Source organism: Eptesicus fuscus, chromosome 6 (assembly GCF_027574615.1).
Source record: "Eptesicus fuscus isolate TK198812 chromosome 6, DD_ASM_mEF_20220401, whole genome shotgun sequence".
Classification (NCBI taxonomy): domain Eukaryota; kingdom Metazoa; phylum Chordata; class Mammalia; order Chiroptera; family Vespertilionidae; genus Eptesicus; species Eptesicus fuscus.
Window position 1 is genome coordinate 17,850,617 of NC_072478.1, and position 25,224 is coordinate 17,875,840.

At 49.4% G+C, this 25,224-nt stretch overlaps 1 protein-coding gene across 1 annotated transcript in view; it reads right to left on the reverse strand.

Moving 5' to 3' along the window:
- Positions 1-25,224, reverse strand: part of NWD1 (NACHT and WD repeat domain containing 1) — a 60,269-nt gene that overhangs the window by 29,293 nt on the left and 5,752 nt on the right. The window contains exons 3-8 of the mRNA XM_008157809.3: positions 21,453-21,750; positions 14,211-15,483; positions 5,233-5,436; positions 4,065-4,224; positions 2,769-2,886; positions 1,385-1,543 (exon numbers count right to left, since the gene is read on the reverse strand). Coding sequence (XP_008156031.2) covers positions 1,385-1,543; positions 2,769-2,886; positions 4,065-4,224; positions 5,233-5,436; positions 14,211-15,483; positions 21,453-21,750 — 2,212 coding nt within the window. The remainder of the gene's footprint in view (positions 1-1,384; positions 1,544-2,768; positions 2,887-4,064; positions 4,225-5,232; positions 5,437-14,210; positions 15,484-21,452; positions 21,751-25,224) is intronic.

The following is a 25,224-nucleotide window of genomic DNA, read 5'->3' on the forward strand; positions in this document are numbered from 1 at the left end:
ATGACATGGATGAAACTAGAGGACATTATGCTGAGTGAAAGAAGCCAGTCATGAAAGGGCAAATACTGTGTGATTCCAGCTACATGAGGTCCCTAGAGTAGTCAGATTCCTAGAGACAGAAAGTAGAATGGCGAGTGCCAGGGGCTGGAGAAGGGGAATGGGGAGTTAGTGTTTAATGGGGACAAAGTTTCAGTTTAGGAAGATGGTAAGTTCTAGAAATGGATGGTGGTGATGGCTACAGAACAATATGATTGACTTAATGCCACTAAACTATGTGCTTAAAACTGATTACAATAGGCCCTGGTCAGTTTTCTCAGTGGTTAGAGCATCAGCCCACAGTCTGAAGGGTTGCAAGCTCAATCCCCGCCCTGGTCAGGGTGCATGTGGGAGGCAACCACTCAATGTGTCTCTCTCACATCGACGTTTCTCTCTCTGTGTCTCTCCCCCTCCCTTCCACTCTCTCAAAAAAAAAAAAAAAATCAAGAGAAAAGAATATCCTCCAGTAAGGATTTTTTAAAAAGTTATAATGGTAAGTTTTATGTTACATGTATTTTACCACAAAAAGCAAACAAACCAATGCCATGCTGGACGGAGCATCAGCTGAGGACGTGAGATTCTACCGTCCCTAGGGCAGCCCCATGACTTGCCCTGAGAGCTGAGAAGGACTTTTCAGATCCGTGTTTGCAATTGATGGGATGACAGGAAACACTGACTTTGAACCACAATGAAGCAAAATGTTAATCCTCAGAACAAGGATTCCCTCGTCTTTCTCATTAGTAGACCTGAATTAGCAAAAAGTCATGCTCAATTATTACAATTACGTTTTACATTTTATCAATGAAAAAAAAAATCTGTTGGGCCGGGCTGGCATGGCTCAGTGGTTGAGTGTCGACCTCTAAACCAGGAGGTCAGGGTTCGATTCCTGGTCAGGGCACATGCCTGGGTTATGGGCTCCATCCCCAGTGTGGGGCATGCAGGAGGCAGCCGATCGATGGTTCTTTCTCATCATTGATGTTTCTCTCTCTCTCTCCCTCTCTCTCTCCCTCTCTGAAATCAGCTATATATATTTAAATCTGTGGGGACGTGTTTTCTCTTTTGTTATATTAAGTGTTGACCTTCTTGCCTTGATTTTACTTGAACTGTCACCTATCTGGTCCTTTCTAGAAATGGTGCTTGGCCGGGGCGAGGGGTAGACACTGCTTTGGTAGTTTTCACTAGAAAACTCTCCCGGGTTCAATTTAAAGTTCTAGAGGCTGGACTAGGAGAAAGCCCAAGGTGTAGACGGGTGTATGCTAGGTAGTAAAAATCCAGCAGGTGGCTCAGTGAGGAATGGGCTTCTAGTGGTCAGTACAGAGCGGACCCCTGCCAGGCCCGCCCGACTCACCCAGGCCCCGGAGCTCCACGGCCGGGCGGCACAGCTGGAGGGCTTCTCGGACCAGGCCCACCTCGGGGCAGTCCACGTGAGGGGCACACAGGTCAAAATCATCCAACAGGCTCTCAATGCCCCCGGAGACACCTCGGCAGGAAATCCAGCTCATGCTGCCTGCGGGGAGAAGGGCTGTGAGGAGCACATGCCTCCCCTGCAACCCCCACTCCTGTTCATCCTGGGAGGAGGGCTGTGAGGAGGGCTTCTCACTCTTGCACTGCGACCCGGGGCCGGGTGGTTCTCTGCAGCAGGCAGTCCTGTGCACTGCAGGGTGTGGAGCAGGATCCCCGGTCTCCACCCGCCAGAGCCCAGTAGCATCCCCCCGAGTCATGATGATCAAAAACATAAACATTGGCAAGTATTCCCTGGGGGGCTGAATCACCCCTGGTTGAGAATCACAGGGATGAATGAGTGATAGATAGAGAGATACATACATACATAGATACATAGATACACAGATATACCTATACATACATAGATACATAGAATAGACAAATAGATGGATAAACAGAAAGATGGATGAATAGATAGATGACAGATGGAAAGACATAAAGATGACATAGATGATATAGAAATGACAGACAAATATAGATGGTAATTAGAGATAGAGATAATCCTATATAATAATCCTATATAATAAAAGGCTAATATGCAAATTGCTGAACGGCAGAGTGGCTATGACATGCACTGACCACTAGGGGGCAGATGCTCAACACAGGAGTTGCCTCCAGGTGGTCAGTACGCTCCCACAGGGGGAGCGCCGCTCAGCCTGATGCTGAGCTTGTGGCTGGCAAGCACAGTGGCGGTGGTGGGAGCCTCTCTCGAGAGGGCGCAGGCCGGGCTGAGGGATCCCCCATCCAGTGCACAAACGTCGTGCACCGGGCCTCTAGTAGATAATAAATAGACAAAAAGAAAGATGGATGGATAGATAATAGATGGATAGATAGATATAAAGATGATAGAAAGACATAAATGAGAGATAGAGATAGAAATGATAGACAGATATGAAAGGTAGATATGATTGAGGAATAGACATGATAGAAAGATGGTAGGTAAACAGGGACAATTGCCATATTGATAGACAGGGTCGTTCTCATTCTAAGGCTGACTTTCTCGCCCTCTGCACTATCCACCAGCACTCAATGCCAATAGCACCCCCTCCCCGAGTCTTGACATCCAAACTATCTCCAGACATTGCCAAGTGTCCCCTGAAAAGGGGGCACAGAACCACACCAGGTGAGATCCAGTGCCCAAGAGAAGCCAAGGACATTGACTTTTGCCCTTCCCTCTTCCCAGGCTCTTGAAAGGGGCAGCACAGTGGAGGGTCCTGCCCAGGGCTTACCCAGCACCTCCTCCTTCAGCTCCTCGAGGCGGCCCGAGTGGAGCAGGTGATAAGGCAACTCCTTCAGCTTCCGCAGGTTTGCAACAGTATCCGAGAACCACAAAGGCTGCGGGGCCACCTGCAGAGGAGGAGGGGATGGCAGGCCAGGCCGGGCACTGTGTGATGCTGGGGGGAGCGGGGACACAATTCCACACAGAGATGCCCTAGACCCACCACACGTTGGGCTGGGGCAGAGGGAGGGATGTGGGGTTCCGGGAACCCAAGGGGCATTAGAGCAGAGCCTCAGAGGATAAATAGGAGTCTGCCTGGTGAAATGTGAGGGCAAACAATGGGATTCCTGGGCAAGGGAATGGCATGTGCAACCGTCCAAAAGTGAGAGAGAGAGAGAGAGAGAGAGAGAGAGAGAGCAGAATGAGAGTTTGGGGAGGGCTGAATAATAAGGCATAGTGGGCGATCATGGTGGGAAAGAGACTGTGGAGTTTGTAGGCAGAAGATCATGAATATCAGGCTGGGGAGGTTGGACAGGGCACAGAGGGCACTGGAGAGCCATGGGAGGTGTTAGAGGAGAGGCATGATCAGACTGCATTGTCAGAAGCATTCCTTGGGAGGATGAACTAAAGGTCCTGAGGCTGGAGGGCCAGGAAGGAGTACAGACCACATCCCAGAGGGTAAGGATGCGACAGCCTGCGGGGGTTCTGGGCACAGGGAGAAGACCTGTGAGTCCCGAGAGAGGAGAAAGGGCAGCACCGAGAGACCATCAGGTCTGGCCCTGTCTCTGGCCTCCTGTGTGTCCATCACAGGGGACAAAGAAAAAAAAAATCTATGACAACAGAAGACTTGCAAGTGTATTTGCTAGTGGGCTACAGTTATGGAAAATGTTAATGTCGGGGGAAATTGACAGAAGAGCCCATGGGAAGTCTGTGTATTCAATTTGCAACTCCTCTGTAAGTCTAAAATGATTTCAAAAATCATTTTAAAAAGTGATTTTAAAAACGTGTAAGTTCTGCCTCGGAGTGAAGGAAACACAAAGTAAAGACCAAGTAATTGAGAAGGAAGAAAAACCTGGAAGGCTTCCTGTAGGAAGAGGCATCTAAGCTGTGCCTTGAGGTGTTTGAGAGGCAAAAACAAAACAAAACAAAAAAAAAAACGAGGGGGCAGCACATCAGCTAAGGATGCCCAGCTCCTGGGCATAAAAGAAGAAAGACTGGAAGGAAATGTGTGAATAGTGACTTGGTCTTGCCCGCACAGCCGGGTGGAGGTTGAAGGTGGAGGCGAACAGGGGTGCAGACACCTCACCTTGCGGTCCAGGTTCAGGGGCTTCCCCACGAGTGGCAGGGTGATGAGTTTCTTGGTGCCCTGGCTCCAGGCTCCCAAGAAGAAGTCAGCCAAGATTCCGTGCCTCATGGCTTTCTCAGGCCCCGATAGGTAGCGTTCTCGGACCACCTCAGCCAGCTGTCTGCAGAGAGGGGACATGGGCTGGTGGGCCTGGGGACCCGGCAAGCTCAGAGCTGGCCACTGGCCTTCCAGGAGACAGTTCCCAAATGCAAGTCCATCCTAAATCACCATCCAGATGCTCACTAAGTCTTCTGACCACCTGTCCTATTTGCTACTTTTTTTTTCTTTTTTTTTCTTTTTTTTCTATTTGCTACTTAACATTTATCTCTTAATCGGCCCATCTTCCCCCCCACCCCCAAATAAATTTATTTAAAGAAAACACCTTTGGGCTCCTCGTGTTAAACATAAAATAAGTTATTGAATGTCCTAGCAATTCTATTCCTGGAATTATATAGAGTATATATGCGTATATATATTCTGAGTATATACCAAGGGAATGGAAAAACTTGTACACACAAGTTCACAGCAGCACTATTCACACTCGCCAAAAGGCGGAAACAACCCGAATATACATCAGTGGATGAACAGATAAATAAATAGTGATGCATCCCTGCAATCATAAAGAGGAATGAAGCTTTGACACGTGCTATAACGTGGACGAATCTCGAAAACATGATGCTGAGTGAGAGAAGCCAGACACAAAAGGCCACATGCTGATCCCATCGATATAAAATGTCCCGGACAGGCAAATGCGCAGCGACAGAAAGCGGGTTGGAGGTTGCCAGGGGCTGTGGGGGAAATGGGAGAGACTGCTCCTGGGGCCGGGGTCTCCTTTGGGGTGATGAAAATGTCCTGGAACTTCTTAGAGGGGATGGTCGCAAACACTGTGAATGTACGAAGTGCCACCGAGTTGTACACTTTAAAACGGTGAATTTTATATGTGAATTTCTCCTCATAGAAAACAAGCTAGTTATGTTAGAGTCGGGGCATGGAAACCCTTGAATGCTGGACCAAGTGGACTTGACTCCTGGGGATGGGGAGAGAAGAGGGTCTGGACCAAGGAGGAGCCTGGTCAGCGAGCTCTTGCTCTTGGGCACGCGGACAGCGTCGCCTCTTGCACTGGGCCTACCTGTGGGCGACGGCCAGGAGTGTGAAGCCATCCACAGGCCGCCTGGCCAAGCAGTTCCCCAGGTCGCGACGAAGCCTCACCCACAGCAGGGGTGGGAAACGCAGCAGCTCCTTGCTGGACGGCGTCCAGTCCTGGTACACAGCCTGCAGGACCTCATCATCCAAGGACAGGACGTCCTTCAGCTCAGCCTCCGAGAGCCCGTGCCTGCAGGAAGGAAGGATGGGAAACACACCTGTGTCTCCTGCACGCGGAGGACGCAGACGCCAAGGGGTAGAGGGGCATGGCCAGCTCGCTGCACAGTGTCCTGCCCGTCACCCTGAGGGTCAGCATTTGGACATGCCCAGGCCCAGTGGGCACCAACGCCTGGTTCCATCTGTACCCATCACCTAAGACCTTTCCTGACCTTTCCTTCTGCAGCCACACAGCTGCAGGACCTCCAACCGTCCCCTCCCCAGGGGAGCATAGGGAGGGAGAGAGGAGGTAACTTGGGAAAATAATGCTGAAACCAACTATGCCCACCCCAGTCTACCCCATATTTCCTGGCCTGAGAAAGGGCTGAGTGAGAGGGAGGGAGTGGCTTTAAATGGGGCGATCATCTGGTTTTGGTGCTGAACTGAATGGAGTTTCTAACACCTGCGAGCGTGGGAGCTTTGCAGGGATGGAGACCGTCAGAGTTCATTTCGGAGCAGGGGAGCGAGGGAGGCTGGCTTCTGCTTGCACCTCACTTAGAAACTCATGTGGATTTTTAAAAAAATTCTGTTATGTTGAGCAAAGTCCTTGTTAGGGTTGATCAAATTTAAGAGTCTTCGTTTTGATCAAGACACTTGCCACCTTCTTCACATATAGAGATGGCCTACTCAGAATTTTCTGATGTATGACAAGGTGGGTATCAACGAGAGAGAGAGAGAGAGAGAGAGAGAGAGAGAGAGAGAGAGAGAGAGAGAGAGAGAGAGGGAGGGAGGGAGAGAGATGGGGAGGGGGGAAGGGTCTCTCAGGCTAAGGCAGACTTTCTCACACTCAGCACTGCTGACATTTGGGGCTTCATCATTCCCTGAGGGGGTGTCCTGAGCACTGCAGGGTGTTGAGCAGCATCCCTGATCTCCACCCATTAGATGTCAGTAGCACCCCCCTCCCAAGTTATGACAATAACAATGTCCCCAAGCATTGCCAGGTGTTCCCTGGGGGGCGGGGCGCTGGCCTAGAACAACTCAGATCTGCTCCAACTCTGATCTGGGGGCGGGAGCTCAGCTGCGCTGCTGGGTGCTGTGAGGTGAGCACACTCCTGGCTCCACCGTCACACCAACAACTCCATCTGTAAACAGCATACGTTCATCGAGCTGGAGGCACTCAAGTCCCCTCCCCTGTCGTCACCAACCTTCAACTGCTTTCCGCACCCGAAAGAGCGGCGGTCCTGCCCTCTCTGAGGCCCCACTGCTCCACTAATTGCATCAGATGTGGAGCCAGAAAGGCCAATTGATTTCTGTCTCCCCGGATTTTGCGAGCAGGATTCAAGGGGGAGCCAGGACGATGGCGTCAGGCCCCTGAAATGGGAGCTCAGGATGCCAACCAAAGCTTGTGGCAAGCTGGACGTCTGGGGAGGAGGAAGGAAGGGCCTAGCACAAAAGCTGATGTGCGGAGCGGATCCAGAGGGAGAGGGGATGAAAAGCTGCCCTGATTCCTGTGGCTTGCCTGTTTCCATGACAACCTGCTTCCTCCATAAAGACATCAGCGCAGTGGCCTGATGGCCCAAACCCTTTATTCCGGAACATTCCCCAGTCTATCATTGTAGAGTCCATGCCAGGCCCCCACTCTGGGGTACTACTGGCAAAATCTGGGGTATGCCCCCTGGAGTTGGCTTTGGAGTGGCCCTGGATTCCCGAGCGCCTCCCTCAGCCTCGGCATAAAGCCCTTATTGCTTAAGCGTTAGTGTGAATGGGATTCTGTTCCTGGCAAACCAACCAAACAACAAACAAAAAGCCCCCTCCCTGATCCCCGCCCACCTTGCCTGATTTGTGGCAAAAGACAAAGGTCGGGAAGAGAAAAAACTGCCCCTAAAACAGAGAAGAGGCAAAATTGCATTGTCAAGCATCCCTGCTTATGGGCTCCAGCGTTCCTGGCGGCTTTTATTAAGCTAAAGCTCTGTTGTCTGGTGTGTCTGCTAATTGGCCTCCATCCACCTTCCTGGGGGCGGGAGCTCAGCTGGGCTGCTGGGTGCGTGAGATGAACACGCTTCTAGCTCCTGCTCATTTTTTCTGACTCACTGTCCACACATGGCATCTCTGAGCAATCCCTCCTGACCATCCTGACCCAGCTTCACCAGAGTTTGCAGCCCCAAAACTTTCTCTGGGCTGAGCAACCTTCATTTCTTTAAACACAATAGAATTAGATTTTCCTGTTACAATTTTGCTGACTTCCATGCCACAAGCCAGCAAAAGAATCAACCTCAAACCTGTATCTACAAATGTAGATACAGGTTTGAGGTTGATTCTTCAGAGAAGTTTGCTTTTTAAATATATATATACTAGAGGCCCGATGCATGAAGATTTGTGCAAGAATGGGCCTTCCTTCCCTGGCTGCAGGCACCGCCTTTGCTCCGGCCGGAGCTTCCTTTCTGCCTTCTCATGCTGCCCAGAGGCATGGAGTGGCTGGGGTGATGCGGAATGCCTGCATCGTGGCAAGCATCTCACCCCACCTCCACCGCTAAGCGCCTAAATTAACCTGCCATCTTTGTTGGGGTTAATTTGCATACTCACTCCTGATTGGCTGGTGGGCATCGTGAAGGTACGGTCAATTTGCATCTTACTCTTTTATTAGATTTTTTTTTTTTTCAGAGAGGAAGGGAGAGGAAGAGAGAGATAGAAACATCAATGATGAGAGAGAATCATGGATCGGCTGCCTCCTACACACCCCCTACTGAGGATCGAGCCTGCAACCTGGACATGTGTCCTGACTGGGAATTGAACCAGTGACCTCTTAGTTTATAAGTCAATGCTCAGACACTGAGCCACACTGGCTGGGCCAGAGAAGTTTGCTTTAAGGAGATTTTTTTTCCCTGAAATCTCCCCGCACATTGTTTTGTAATTACAAATGGAAACATTGCATATTTACAGTGTGTGTGTGTGTGGGGGGGAAATCGTGCCCAAGAAGGGCCAAGCATCACTCGGGTTTAACCTGGATGTGATCACAAGGAAACATCAGACCAAACATCAGGTGGAAGGACCTACCCCAGACCTGCTGTACCAGACCCATTATTCAAAAGCAGGACCAGGATACATATACCCATTAAAAATTGAGGAATGTGGTCCATGCTCTTCAAAAGGGCACAGACAGACAACAGGATATTCCAGATTATAGGAGACCAAAGAGATGATAATTAAATGCAATGTGTGGTTCTGAATTGGCAGCTATACAGGACATTTTTGTGACAATTGGCAAGTTTTAACTATGAACTGTGTATTAAATAATATAATTGTGTCGGTGATACATTTCCTGAGTTTTGTCATTGTCCTGTGCCAACGTGGGGTTCTGGTTGTCCTTGTTCTTAGGAAAAATGTGACATATTTAAGGGTAAAGAGGAGTGATGCCTGTAATAAATTCTCAAGTGGTTCAGGGGAAAACTATGTATGTGTTTGTATGGTTATGTGTGTGTTTAAATAGATAGATATTAAGACAGAGATTAGATAGGTAGGTAAATAAAAAGAGAGAATGATAGATAAATAGAAAGGATTATAAATAAAAGAAAAATAGCTAGCTAGCTAGTGAAAAATAGATGATAGATAAGTAGAAAAAATAGAAAGAAAAATGATAGATAGATAGATAGATAGATAGATAGATAGATAGAAGAGTATGAAGGAAAACATTGATAAATAAATGAGAGGGAGAGCCTGGCCGGCATAGCTCAATGGTTGAGTGTTGACCTATGAACTAGGAGGTCACGGTTCGATTCCAGTCAGGGCACAAGCCGGGGTTGCGGGTTTGATCCCTAGAACAGGGCATGCAGGAGGCAGCCAATCAATGATTCTCTCTCATCACTGATGTTTCTATTTCTCTCTTCCACTTCCTTCCTCTCTGAAATCAATAAACACATATTGAAAAAGAGATTGGGGGGGGGGGGAGAAAGAGAAGGTGGGAGGGAGACAAAGCTAATGTGGCTAATTGGTGATTCTGGAGGAAGGGCATTTGGCAGCAGTTGTCAACTAGAGCCGGTTCTGCCTGCAGGGGACACTTGGCAACGCCCTGAGACATTTTTGGTTGCCCTGATAAGGATGGCATCTTGTGGGTGGAGGCAAGGGATGCTATTTACCACCCTACTGTGCACAGGAGGCCCACACACACTGCAAAGAAGAATCTGGCCCCAAATGTCAGTAGCACCAAGGCTGAGAAAACCTGATGTGGGGGAATTCTTTGCACTATGGGAGTTCTTCCATTAGTCTATACTTTGAAAGTATTTCAAAGTAAAAATTTTACAAAATAAATCTTATATTTCTGTCTGCATAGAGACAGAAAGCAGATCAGTGGGTATCAGGAACCGGGGGAGGGAGAATGGGGGGCAGGCATTGCTAATGCAGATGGGGTTTCCTTTGGGGGTGATGAAATGTTCTGGAGATGGATAGTGGTTGCTAAACACTGGAGATGTACAAAATGCCACTGAAATGTACACTTTATAATTTCTTTTTTAAAAATATTTTTATTGACTTTTTTTAGAGCGAGAGGAAGAGGAGATGGAGAGAGAGAAACATGGATGTGAGAGCGAAGCATCAATTGGCTTCCTCTTGGGGATTGAACCTTCAACTCTGGGCATGTGCCCTGACCAGGAATCGAACCAGCAACCTTTCAGTGCACAAGACAATGCCTGACCAATGGAGCTGTTGCAGAAGACCAAAGAAAAACCAAGCAATGCTTTAAGGAAGAGGAGGGATACTGTTTAATACACCAGCGGACTCAGGGAATAGCTTTCCAAATCTGAGTGCGGAAACATGCATGGGGCTTCTTTTTATATCTCCCTGTGGTCTTTGTCCCGCAAATATGGACCATGCTTCCGGTCCTTTTCGCAGGCCTTGCAAGAAGGCCCCCAGGTGTTGGGGGTCTCCAGGCCATAGCTGATGGACTGGCCTGGCGCCAGCATTAATAACCCTCCCTCCAGGGCAGTGCACTGTTCACAGTAACAGGTTCTGCAAGACAAGTATCTGGGAAGGAGGTAGGGACTTAATTATAGGTTATCAAGAATGTACACTGAGCTTGCTGGCATGAATTCAGATCACTAGCCCCAAATATCAGAGTTGCATTGGAATTAGCCCTTTTTAGCCTTCTCAGAGCCACACTTTAAAAGAGTGAACTTTACGATACATGAATTGTTGTGGGTGGAATAGTGTTTCCCCCAAATAAGCGTCAATGGAACCCGTGAATGGGACCTTATTTGACAACAGTCTTTGGGGACGTGATCAGGTTAAGGTGAGGTCATCCTGGATTAAGGTGGGCCCTCATCTAACGAGCAGGGTCCTTACACGAAGAAGGAAATTCAGACAGAGAGACACGCACGGGGAGAGGCCAGGAGACAACATGCGCAGAGCCTGGAGTGACGCTAAGGAGCCCAAGGAAGGCCTAGGACAGGTTCTCCTCTCGCACCTGAGCGCGGCCCTGCGGACACCTTGATTTCAGACTGTTGGACTCCAGCACTGTCAGAGAACAAATTTCTCTTGTTCTAAGCCAGCCTCCCAGTTTGTCATTTGTTACAGCAGCCCTAGGAGATGACTGCATGCCTTATAGGTCAAGTCTAAAAAGAGGACCTGAGTTGCAGGTTCAATCCCCAGCCTTGTTCGGGTGCACTGTGTGGGAGGCAACCAATCGATGACTCTCTCTCTCTCTCTCTCTCTCTCTCACTCACTCTCTCTCTCCCCCTCTCCCTCGTTCCCTTCCACTTTCTCTAAAGAAAAAAAAAATCAGCCCTAGCCAGTTTGGCTCAGTGGATAGAGCATTGGCCTGCGGACTGAAGGATCTCAGATTCAATTCTGGCCAAGGGCACATGCCCGGGTTGTGGGCTTGATCCCCAGTAGGGGGCATGCAGGAGGCAGCCAATCAATGATTCTCTATTATCATTGACTAGTCATCAATTGGTGGGTCCCTCAGCCCAACCTGCACCCTCTCCAATCTGGGAACCCTCAGGGGAACCCTCTCCAATCCAGGAGTTTCTGTCTGTTTTTGCAATCATATGAGCGAATTGTCTGAGACCCCAACCCAGTTTGGTTTGTTGCTCACAAAATAATAGAGGCTTTTTTTTTCTTTGCTTCATTGGTGGAGGTTTCCTGGAAGTTTTAGGATATCTTCCCTTTAATTTTTCCTAGACACTCTGATTTTACTTATGTCTCTCACCTTTGGTTTCCCTCCATCCCCCACCCACAACAGTAACTTGCTCCAGGCTCACTTTACTCTAGTGTCTAGGAGATCCGCCTGCCCCCAGAACTATGATTCTCAGCATTCCTGGTGCTCTGGGCTTCCACTTCCTGTCCTGGGCTGCCACCAGAACTACTATTCCCAGAATTCTGGTGCTCCCCACATTCTTGGTTTTCCCTTCCTGCTCTGTCTCCATCCCATGGCTTCCCGCTCTGCCAAGTCCTCCAAACCACCAGCTCTCCCTCTCTGCTCTCCGTCTGCTGGTTTGGGGAGCCAAGTTCCCCAAGCCGCTCCACTCTCCACTGGCTCTCCCACTCTGCTCTTCGCCAAGCGCCTGTGTATGCAAATTAACCCACCATATTTGTTGGGTTGATTTGCATACTCACTCCTGATTGGCTGGTGAGCGTAGCAGAGGTACAGTCAATTTACATGTTTCTCTTTTATTATATAGGATGTTTCTATCTCTCTCTCCCTCTCCCTTTCTCTCTAAAATAAATAAAGAAATATATTTTAAAAAACCAATAGGAAAAATATCCTTGAGTAAGGATTAATAAAAATAAAAAAATAAATAAATAAATAAATAAATAAAAAATAAATAAAAAGAGTTAAACATGGAGAAAATGGAACCCTTGTGCACTGTTGGTGAGGTTGTAAATTGGCACAGCCACTATGGAAAACAGCATGGAGGTTCCTCAAAAAGTTAACAATAGAGCTGCCATATGGACCCAGCAATTCCACCTCTGGGTATTTATCTGAAGAAACCCAAAGCACTCATTGGAAAAGACATATGTACCCCAATGTTCAGTGCAGCATTATTTACAATAGCCAAGATATCAAAACAACCTAAATGTTCTTCAATGAGTGAATGGATAAAGAAGAGATGGTATCCTATATAATAAAAGCGTAATATGCAAATTGTCCCTATGACTGGGAGTTTGTCCGGGAGTTTGACCAGGGCACTGGGCCAGCCGAGGGAAAGGAGGGAGGCCCCAGCCGGCAGCCGCTAGGGACCCTACCAGTGCACACATTTTGTGCACTGGGCCTCTAGTATATATATATATATATGCTGAGAGGCCAGATTATTATGATCTCTGAACGCACAATAATCTGGCCACTCAGTGTATATCCTATATAATAAAAGGCTAATATGCATATTGTCCCCTCGACCAGGAGTTCGACCAGCAGGCAGGCCGGCCAACTGCTCATGTCCCCTCACCCTGGCCAGGCTGACTGGACCCCCCCCCCCATGCACGAATTCATGCACCGGGCCTCTAATATACATATATATATATATCTATATATATCTATATATATATATATATACTGAATGGCCAGGTTATTATGTGTTCAGAGATCATAATAATCTGGCCACTATATATATATTGGAATATTACTCTGCCATAAAAAAGAATGAAATCTTGCCATTTGTGACAACCTGGATGACCTAGAGGGTTGTCCATTAAGTGAAATAAGTCAGACAACAACAAATACCTTATGATTTAACTTATATGTGGAATCTAAAACACTAAACAAATAAATAAGCAAAACAAAACAGAAACAGACCCATAGATACAGAGAACAAGCTGATGGTTGCCAAAGGGGAGGAGGATGGGGGTGCTGGAAAAGAAAAAATATATGATCTAGAACAAGGAAATATTGAAAATAATAACAATAATAATAAAGGTCAGATTAATATTATAAACTGCCGTCAGACTCCCTTAGGTCTGTGCAAGGTTTTTGCTTGAGGTTTTCTGAGAATTTTCTTGTTTTCAAAAAAAAACCTAAAAATTATTTTACGTGTAAAAAATAAGGCCGAAAGCATCTTTCCAAAAAATGCATTGCAACTGCCCTGGCCTGTGTGGCTCAGTTGGTTGGAGCATTGTCCCATACACTGTAAGGTTGCAGGTTCCATCCCCAATCATGGCACATACCTGGGTTATGGGTTCAATCCCCAGTAGGGGAGGCAACCTACCTCTCCCCCCTCCCCCTTCCTCTCTCTAAAATCAATATGCACATCCTCGGGTGAGGATTAAAAACAAAAAAAGAAAAAAATGCATTGCAACTAATGTTTCTCAGCAATATGCATTATAATATGAGTTGTATATTAGATTACAACTTAGTTCACTAAATCATATTTATTTTTAAGAGAGGGACTTCTATGTAGCATGTTTTATATTTTTCTTGTACATGAGCTCTATTTACTAGCATCTACACTAACAAAAGAGAAAGATGCAAATTGACCGTATCTTTGCGACACCCACCAGCCAATCAGGAGCAAATATGCAAATTAACCCAACAAAGCTGGCAGGTTAATTTGCATACACAGGCGTTCCACACAGCCCCAGCTGCTCCAGGCCTCTGGGCAGCGTGGGAGGGCGGAAAGGCGGCTCCAGGCCGGAGGAAAGGCAGAAAGGCGACTCTGGGCCTGAGCAAGGTGGAAATGCGGCTCTGGCCAGAGTGAAGGCGGTGCTGGCAGCCAGGGGAAGGAAGGCCCATTCTTGCACGAATCTTCGTGCATCGGGCCTCTAATAAAAAATAAAATTAATCCAGGTGTGTTTTTTTAATGCGGGGAAAAAACAGAGACTTACCGGGAAGACACAATGTAGCCCAGCACGTGGGCTACCAGGAGCTGCCCGTGGGTCTGCTCCAGACGGGCACACAGCTCGTGCAGCATTTCCTCAGCAGTGGAGGCCAGAGGGGCGGGCACAGTGAAGGATGCCCATTTCCGGGCCTCCTCAAAGGCCAGCCTCAGCTGCCCAGGGTGCCCGCACTCCGGGAGGCCGGCCCAGAGCAGATCCCTCTGCCCTGGGCTCAGTGTCCTCCTGGAGGCCGCCAGCAGGAGCCGGATCATCTCTTGCCCTTGGTTGCTGGAGAGGGGTTTTACCTCCCAGTAGGACTCTGGGTCAATGAGTGTCTGCTGCACAGTGTCTAAAACTCCCCGCTGCCCTGAGCAGGCCGAGACGATGAGGTGGACCCTGGGGGGACACTTGGGAGGCAGCCAGGGGACCCTCCTCCAACGGTGGGTGGAGTCCACATCCTCCACCGAGTCCAGCAGGATCACCAGGGACTCGAAGTTCCGGCAGGAGACAGTGTGCAGGAGGGTGTGGAAAAACTGGACCACCCTGGTGTGGGCCTCCAGGACCTGGGCAGGAGGCAGGGGCAGCCCGTAGGCCAGGCACACCTGGAAGCAGATGCTCCGGAGCAGGCTGTGGGCGTCGCGGCTCATCTGTGATGTCCCCAAAAGCCGCAGGACGGTCACCGTCTTGCAGCCCAGCAGCCCCGGCATCTGCTCGGCCAGCTTGCACATCAGAGCCGTCTTCCCGATGCCTGGGGGGCCAAAAAGCACCAGGGGCGTGTGGGGGTGATTGTCACTCTGCCGGAGTCGCTGTCCCACCCGGGCCAGGAGCTCCTCGCGCCCGCAGAAGGTCCTAGTGGCCTCGGCACTCAGCCCCAGGTGGTGACGGATCTCCTGGTAGAGCCATGCCAATTCCTGCCTGCCCGCCTCCAGCTCCCGGAGGCGCTCGAGGACCTGGTGGTTAGCCCTGGCCACAAACTGCTCCCCTAGCTCCTGCAGGTACCGGGCGTGAGCCTTATTTTTGGGGTTCACCAGGTCGCGGCTCCACGGCAGGTGGTGGGCCCTGAGGACTCCCGGCTGCATGTCAGCGATGCGCCCCTTGAGGCTGCTGAGAAGGTTCTGGGCGTCTGTGTCCAGGCAGCCGTCCGCGAGCCGGTCCACCATCTTTAGGGCACAGTCTTCCAGGATGTGTCTGTTAAGGTCTTGGATCTCCCTCAAGAAGACAGTGGCCCCCTGCTCCCCATCTGTCAAGCTCAGCAGACCCCGTTCTATCTCCCACTCGATGACTGCAAAAGTAGAGGAGAAGGGGAGAGAGTGTGTGTCACACGCTGGCCTGAGTGCGGACACTTGGGAGACACATGTGGGAGGTGGGGGTAGTGAAGTTCAACATGCGCCTGAGTGCTATGGCATAACCTTAGACAAATGAATGCTCTCGAGTATGTCCCAATAAAACTTTATTTAAAAAAACAAATGGTGGGCTGGATTTGGTCCTCAGGCCATCCTTTGCCAGACCTTGGTTCCATCTAGAGCAGGTAGCAGCTGCCCTGAGAACCCATATTTTCCAGAACCGAAGGGCCACGTTGACTTCCTAGAAGCCATTGTTTGGAAATAGCAATCAGACCTAAGAAGTTATTTTTGAAGCTGCCCCGCACTCAGCAGAGGCTCCTAGCTCTTTGCAGCTGAGTGAGCCAGCCCCTTGGAGACAGGACTTAGTCTCTGAGCCAAAGACAAGAGCCACTTAAAAGTCCTCCTTGGAGTGACCCCACACTCGCCTCAGCCCTGTGAACAGGTGTGAAGGCCACTCATAGTCCCAAAATGGGATCCTTCTTGAACACATTTCAGCATGAACCAATCCAAGACCATCTTCAAGCTGTGTGACCTTGTGCAAACCACTGTACCTCTCTGAATCTGTTTCCTCCCCGTAACATGGACATACTAGTCCAATCGTGAGGGGCTGTTTTGAGGATTTTCTATGAACTAATACTGTGAAAAGCTGAGCACGTTATGCTGATGGAACAAAGCCAATCAAAAGATTACAGACTGTGCAATTCCATCTCCTATAACATGTTGAAATCGAATTATAGAGATGGAGATGGGTTAGTGGTTGCCAAGGGCTGGGTGTTGGGAGGGGTAAGTGTGCCTCTAAAGGGGTAGCAGGAGGGATCCTTCCAGTAAGAGAACAGCCCTGTGTATTGACTGTGGTGGTTACTATAAGCTACACAGGTGATAAAATTGCACGGAATGAAATACACATGCATAGGCTAGTTGCATTCACACACACACACACACACACACACACACACACACACACGCCAAGTGTGTGCCTGTAAAAGCAGCGGTCTCTCTGGATTATAACAATGTCCACATCTTGGTTGTAATATTGTACTCTAGTTTTGCAAGCTGTTACCTTTGGTGGAAACTGGTTAAAGAATGCCAGGTTGGTAGTGACAAAATAGCAGTATAGGGAATTTAGTCAATCATCTTATACTAGGAGCCCGTTGCACGAAGTTTCGTGCAACAGACTTTTCCTTCACCTGGCTGCCGGCACCAGTTTTCCGCCAGCAGCAGTTTTCCTCTGGGCACCCGTCGATCAGAGCGCCTCCCACCAGCACGATCGGCCACCCCGAGAGGAACTCCGATCGGGAGGGTGGCCAGAGGAAAACTGCTGCTGGCGGATAACTGGTGCCGGCAGCCACGCAATCGGCCACCCCGAGTTCCACCACCAGCGTCTTCTGCAGCGCCGGCCTAAGCAGCGCTGGCCATTTAAGCCGGCGGGAGGAGCGGGGGTCGGGGACTCGCGAGTCCCTGCCCCCCTCTCCTACCGCCAGCCAATCAGCCACCCTGAGTCCCGCCCCCCGTGCCTCCAGCCGGCCCAATCGTGGGCGTAGCGGAGTGATGGTAATTTGCATATTACTATTTTATTAGGTATGATAATAAAAGCATAATATGCTAAGTGTCCCACCGATGGACCATTCGACCTGTCACTATGATGCGCACCAGGGGGCAGACACTCCGACCAGTAGGTTAGCTTGCTGCTGGGATCCAGCCAATAGGGACTGGGTGAGACTGGCTGGACATGCCCTGGAGCCCTCCCACAGTCCCTTCCCAGCCTCGATCATGCACCGGTAGGGTCCCTCGGCCTGGTCTGCCCCCCCTCACAATCCGGGACCCCTCAGGGGATGTCAGAGAGCTGGTTTCAGCCCTATGCCTGCAGGCCAGGCTGCACTGGGCCTCTAGTACTGTAATAACTATGAATGGTGCTAGGTGGGAATCACTTTATAAATTATATAAATGTCTAACCACTATGCTGCACACCTGAAACTAATATAAAATAATATTAAATGTCCAGATAAATAAATAAAAAGCAGCCCAGCCAGCAAGGCTCAGTGGTTGAGTTCGACCTATGAATCAGGAGGTTGCAGTTCAATTCCCGGTCAGAGCACATGCCTGGGTTGCAGGCTCCATTCCCAGTGTGGGATGTGCAGGAGGCAGCCGATCAATGATTCTCTCATCATTGATGTTTCTATCTCTCTCTCTCCCTCTCTCTTCCTCTCTGGAACCAATAAACATTTTTTTGAAAAAATAGATAAATAAATGAAAAGCAGATCCCCAGGCTTGCTCTCTCGCGCACTCTCCCCCCACCACCTTGCTGTGTGCCCCGTGGTTTGCCTCATCCACTCCTGGGCTGGTAAGTAATAAACCTTTTTCTTTAAAAATAAAGAAAGAAAGAATACATGGAACCTCTTTCTACTATTTTTTTGCAACTTCCTGTGAATTTCAAAATAAAAAGGTTTTAGAAAAGAAAGCTGAGCAAGGTAACTGGAAAACAACATGCCCGAGACGCCACTGCTGACATGCATCATGCTTCCTGCTACTTTCGAGGAGTCCCTATCTGTTCTTTCGTGTGGGACTTCTTAACTGGCTGGGTTTGACATTGCTGCTCAGAGCTCCAATGAGGTCATGGCTGGGACAAGACCCTTTAAACCCCACAATGACTCCATGACATACCAACTCTGACTAGTTCCATTTCACAGATGAGAAAACTGAGGCTATAAGCCTGCGAGAAGTCAATACAGCTGGAAAGGGGGCAGGCTGAGCTGTAAATCCAGCCCCATTTCAAAGCACAGATCCCAGATACTGATTATGGCTTTGATGGCAAACATGTCATGAAAGCAATTAGCATATTTAGCTCCCTGTCATGGAGCAAACAATAGCGACCTAGTAAGTGTTCAATAAACAGTAGCCATCAACATTAGTCACATCAACCATGTATTCAAAATTGGTATGTCTTCCCTATCTTAACCAAAGGACCAAGGTTAGCATCACCTGTGATGTCAGGTGGGCACCAAGTACCCGATACCCCTGATATGATGATGGCTTGGAGAGGGAACATCACCTCTGAGATCTTCCTCCCAGAAACCTATAACCCCAGTCTAACCACAAGAAAACACCAGCCCAGCCCAGAGTGAGGGACATCCTACAAAACACCTAGCCAGTACTCCTCACCGTGGTCAAGGTCATGGAAAAACAAGGGAAGACAGAAACTGTCACAGACCAGAGAAGCTTAAGGAGACATGCCGACTAAACACAATGTGGGGCCCTGGATAGGTCCTAGGACATAGCGGGATGTTAACGGGGAAACTGAGGAAATCGGAATGAAGTCTGGAGTCTAGGTAATCATCATGTACTGACGTTAAGTATCAGTGTCAATTTTTCAGTCCCAGCAAATGTACTGCGATCACGTAAGATGTTAACTTATGAGCAAAAAACATACAGGAACTTTGCACGATCTTGGTAGCTTTATAACCTTGTACTTTCCTGTTCATCTAAAATGACCCTCCCTTTGCCCAGCCGGCATTGCTCAGTGGTTGAGCATTGACCTATGAACCAAAAGGTCACAGTTTGATTCCCAAGGGGGCAGCTGATCAATAATTCTCTCTCATCATTGATGTTTCTATATCTCTCTCCCTTCTCTCTGAAATCAATAAAAATATATTTTTAAAAATTTTTAAATGATCCTCTCTCCAAAAAGTTTATTTTTTAAAAGTGAATATGTCATTACTAGAATTAATATATATCTAACAGATAATAATCAATATACTTTAATAAAATTTAAATATTAATATAAATTACTATATTTAGTATCTTTAAAAAATCAATATATTAAATTTGTCCACATATTTAATGTTCATAACATAAATTCACATATTTAATGTTGATAAACTCATACATTAAATTTTAGTGATAGATAAAATAAAATAAATATATTTTAATAAAATTAAATTCATATATGTAATATGTTTATAAATAAATTTATATATTTAATATTTTAGTAATAGTAAATATATAATTAGTATATTTTAACAAAATTAAGATACTATTAATATAAATTACTACATTCAATATCTTTAAATAAATCAATATATTTAATGTTTACATATAAATCCACATATTTTACATATATCCTATATAATAAAAGGCTAATATGCAAATTGACTGAACAGCAGAATAAGCAGTCGCTATGACATGCACTGACCACCAGGGGGTAGACACTCAATGCAGGAGCTGCCCTCTGGTGGTCAGTGTGCTCCTACAGGGGGAGCACCGTTCAGCCAGAAGCCGTGGCAATGCTAAGGATGTCTGACTGCTGGGTTAGGGGAGTGGGCCTAAGCTGTCAGTTGGACATCCCCTGAGGGCTCCCAGACTGCGAGAGGGTGCAGGCCAAGCTAAGGGACCCCCGCCCCACTGCCGCCGAGTGCACGAATTTCATGCACCTGGCCTCTAGTATATATATAAAACCCTAATATGCAAATAGACCGAATGGTGGAACAACTGAACAACCAGTCGCTATGACGTGCGCTGACCACCAGGGGACATGTGCAGAACATGGCGGGCGTTGGCTGCGGTGGAATGGTGGAGCAGGTGAGCAGGGGGTGCCAGACCAAGGTGGGGCACCAGTCGCTGCCATCGGGGCGAGCCTCTAGTGGTTACTGAAAATTCTTTGCTCCCGCACGCCATGGTCCCGCCCAGTGCTCGCACCTGCTGCCAGCACTAGAGCCACTGCTCGCACCCGCTGCCGGTGCCCAGCACGGGCACCGATCGCTCAGCGCCATCAGCAGGTGCAAGCGGCTGCAGGCCCCGATCGCCCCTGAGGGCTTCTCCACCTCCCCCTGCTCCTGAGGGGCAATTGGGACAGCAGCAGCTGCTCGCACCCACTGACGACACTGGCCCCACTTGCATCCCCTGACAGTCAGTGGGTGTGAGCAGGGCCAGGCGCCGTCAGTGCGTGGGAGCGGTGGTGGCGGGAGTGGGGCTGCCAGCAGACAGGGGACAGGGGGCCACGGTGGGAGGGGCCAGGCGCGGGCATGGATGATGGCTCAAGACCCGCCCCTGTGCCCACAGCAGCCTCACAGCCCACAGTTCCTTTCAAGGTGCACGAATTCATGCACTGGGCCCCTAGTATACTTATAATCTAAATTCATATATTGAATATGTAGAAAAATGAATTCATATATTTAATAGTTTGAGTAACCCCTACATGTAATGTTTGGTAATATAAGTTGACATACTAATAACCCACAAACTGATGTATTACTAACCCACAAGCAATAAGAACCTGTTTCTTGCTGGCAGCAAGTGGTGGGGAAGGGAACTGATTATGCTGCATTTTTAGAAACATCTTTCTGATATCTGGAGTGGAGGATGACGTGGGTGGAGGGTGGGGTGAGAGGTGAGGGGCCAGGCGGGAGCGGGTGATGGACTCAGCAGTCAGAGGGTCTGATCCCTACTCTCACCCTGGGCCAGGTGAGACTCCTCCTTCTGGGGCCTCAGTTTCCACACTGAGGCAGGTGCCACAAGGCCAGAGGACTGAGCTCTCAGCAGGGTCTAACTCGGGCGTTCCGTTTTCCCAGGATTGTCCTGGGTTTGGCCCTAACAGTCCTGCATCCCCGGAGCCTCTTGGTCCAAGGCCAACAGGGATGGTCGTTGTCTTAGAACATGTCCCCTAAAGCCAGGGGCCTCCCTGGGAGAAGCGATGGAGCCGGAAGAGGAGAGGAGGATCCCGAGAGACCAAGATTTAACTGGAACACGGCTGAACTCTCCTGGGTCATCTGTCAAATGACCTTTCTCAGAACCGGGGAGCTAGGCTGGTTCGGCATTTATGGAAATGCGGACCGTGGCGTTTGGACAACCCTCAATGTGTATTCTGATCACATGGGCATTTCCCATGGGTCCCGGGGGAGTCTCACTACCTCACCTGACCGTTGGTAGCGATGCCACTGCTCCTGGGTGATGAGGCCCAGCCTCCTGGCTTCCTGGGCTCCACAGCGCAGCACGGAGGTCAGGGTGGCCTCCTCCGGCCCGCGGCTGTCCCCGGTGCCCAGGGCCTGCAGCACGTAGCTGGGGGGCACAGTGTTCTCGTCCCTCCGGAGGTGGTGAGCCACCAGCTCCAGGTCACCTGGCCTGGCGGTCAGCTGGGCCCTCAGTGCCTCCCACTCCTTCTCCTCGATCAGCGTGGGCACCGGACAGGGGCCGTACTGGTCACCGAGGAGGGCCTGGCAGAGAGAGGGTAGGAGAGAGGGGCACGGGTTCAAATCTCGGCTCTAGCACTTAGCTCTATGACCCTTGGTGAGGCAGGCAGAGCTCCTAAAAATGTGTCTTGGCTGTAGTGCCATGGCGAAAATCACATTAAGAAGTGCAGGCAGCCCTGACCGGTTTGGCTCAGTGGATAGAGCATTGGCCTACGGACTGAAGGGTCCCGGGTTTGATTCCGGCCAAGGGCACATGCCTGGGTTGCAGGCTCGATCCCCAGTAGGGGGCGTGCAGGAGGCAGCTGATCAATGATTCTCTATCATCATTGATGTTTCTATCTCTCTATCCCTCTCCCTTCCTCTCTAACATCAATAAAAAAATAAACACATTTTTTTTAAAAAAAGAAGAAGAAGAAGTGCAGGCAGAGATCGCACCTGCGTGCGGAGGTACCGAGAGCACGGGAGGTACATTTGGAATCTGAGCGAGCATCTTTTGCTTGGGAAGCCCTCTGTGGCAGTTGAGTAGCAGCCCCCCCCACCAAAGACATCTGGTCCTAATCCCTGGACCCTGTGAATGTACCTTTAACCAAAAAAGGTTGTGATGCTGATTTCCTGTGTCAGTGTGAACGAGCTAAGGGATGCCCAGATAGCTGGTCAAACATGGTTCCTGGGTGTGCCTGTGAGGGTGTCTCTGGAAGAGTTCGCATTGGAGGTGGTGGGCTGAGTAAAGCAGATGGTCCCCAGTGCTGGTGGGCCTCATCCAACCCACGAAGGGCCCCATAGAACAAAGAGGAGAAAGGACAATCTTCCTCTCTGCTTGAGCTGAGATATCTGTCTTCTGTAGTTGGACATCGGTTCTCAGGTATTCAGACTCAGATGGGATTTACACCATCAGCCCCTCAATCCTCAGGCCTCAACACAGGCTGAATTACACCACCGGCTTTCCTGGGTCTCCTGCTTGCAGATGACATATGGTAGAACTTCTCGGTCTCCATAATCATGTGGACCAATTCCTATAACAAATCTCCTCTTATCTATCTATCTATCTATCTATCTATCTATCTATCCCATTGGTTCTGTTTCTCTGGAGACCCCTCACTAATACTAGAATCTTTGCTGCTGCAATTAAGTTAGATGGGCCCCAAATGCAATCCTGAGAATATATGCTATCTAATGAAGAGGGAATATACTAATTGACTGCCCCGCCCTCAAAGATGGTGGCACCCAGTCCCCTCAGGCCTGCCAGGGTGGCAGGTGTGCGACAAGGCCGGGCCCACCTCCAGGCGGGTCCGGCCACTCTGAGCACCTGCCTCCAGAGTCCCCCAGTCCCCTCAGTTCCCCAGCTGCCCAGGGCCGGCCCAAGGTGCAGGCAAGCCTCGGATGGCAACTGCCCAGCTACCCAGGGCCGCCTGAGGCTCAGGAAACCAGGGCCAGCTGAGGCTTGCGCTGCTGGCAGTGGCAGCAGCAGAGGTGTGATGGGGCGTCGCCTTCCCCTGATCGCCTCCTGCCCTGAGGGCTCCTGGACTGTGAGAGGGGGAAGGCTGGGCTGAGGGACACCCCCCCACACACTCCAGTGCATGAGTTTTCATGCACCAGGCCTCTAGTGTGTGTGTATATATATATATATACGTATATATATATAATATATATATATATATATATATATACGTATATATATATATACATATATATATAAATTTATATATATATGTATATATATATATACATATATATATATATAAAAGCCTAAGCGACTGTCTGACTGTCTGACCATCCAACCAGTAGCTATGACATACAATGACCACCAGGGGGCAGGCGCTCAATGCGGGAGTTGCCAAGCTTCGGTGACTTGGCAGCCGCAGTTGTCGGGTGACACACCCAGAACCAGAGAGGAGGGAGCCCGATTCCGGAATGCATCACCCAAGAACCACCCTCTCGCAATCCGGGACCCCTCAGGGGATGTCAGCGAGCAGGTTTCAGCCCGATCCCCGCAGGCCAGGCTTAGGGACTCCACCAGTGCACGAATCCGTGCACCAGGCCTCTAGTCCAGCGGTCACCTACCTTTCGGACCTCATGGACCACCAGTGAGGTTGGCGACCGCTGCTCTAGTCTTTAATAAGAGACAGGCAGAGGGAGATTTGACACAAACAAAAGTGGAAAAGATGATATGACAACAAAGCTAGAGATTGGAGTGATGCAACCACAAACCAAGGATGCCTGGAGCCCCCAGAAGCTGGCAAAGAAAAGAAAAAATTCTCCCTGAGAAACGCAGGCAGGCACACAGCCCTGCTGATGCCTTGGCTTCAGACTTCTGGCCTCCAGGCCACAAAAGAATAAATTCGGTTGTTTTAAGCCAACTGGTTTGTGGCCATTCGTTGCAGCAGCCCAGGACACTCGCGTTCCCCTTCTTTGTACAAGAGAGAATGGCAGCTCCTCATATGCAGGCACTGGGTTGCCCCAGGACTAGGCACTGGGACAAGAGCTACAGGCTCCACGGGTTCTGCCCAAGCCTCACGCCCTGAGGTGGCCCTGGCAGCAGGACTGTCTCCAACAGCAGCCAGGGAGCCGGGCCCGGGGACGACTCACCAGGGCAGGAAGGATCCTGTCTTTATGTAGAATTTTTATATTTGGTTCCTTGTGGATTTTTTTGGATCAATTTTGATTTTTTTAAAAAAAAGATTGCACTAAAATATTTATCTTGATAACTACGATTTTTGGCACCCCCTTAAATTTCGTGCTGCAGGCGAGTGCCTCACTCTCCTCCCAGCTCTAATGCTCCCTGGAAAACCCGAAGTCCTGCTTCCTCCTTGTTAGATGTGGAAACTGAGGCCCCAGGGAAGGTGCCAAATTGGAATTGGTCTGAGGTCATGGTGGGGAGCGGGGGGAGAGAGATCAGGTCCCAACGTGGAACCTCTGAGTTCTGGACACAGTCATTCCCCAAATATTTATTGAGCCAAGCCCGTGACAGCTGCTCAAGAGACAGCAGTGACCAGAACGGTCTTGGTCCTTGCCTTCCTGGACCTGGGAGTCCTAACAGGTGAGTCAGGCACCAATGTCAAAGTGCAGCTGATGCTAGGAAGAAAGGATAAACATGTGGGCTGTAGAGTCAGGAAAATTCCCCTGAGGAAATGAGGATTGAGCTGCAGAATAAGATCTGAGAAGGATGCACTGGACAGAGAGCCTGGCAAACAGCGAAAATGGCATGTGCAAAGGCCCTGTGGCAGGAAGTGCAGGCATGTCCAAGCAGAGGAAACAGCATGTTCCAGTGCAGGAAAGCACCAATAAGAAGGGAGCAGTGGAGGGAGAAAAGGCCATCCTATGGGCAAGATTTTCAAGGGTGCGGTGAGGACCAAATATTTTGGTTCTGGTGCTGAGAACGCTAGGAGGCCCTCTCTCTGCCCCAACAGATTCTGAGGAAGTGCAGACTGGAATGCAAGAGAATTAGGTCTAGGACACAGGGCCCCAAGTCTTGAGTTTCCTCATGAAATGGAAGCAAGC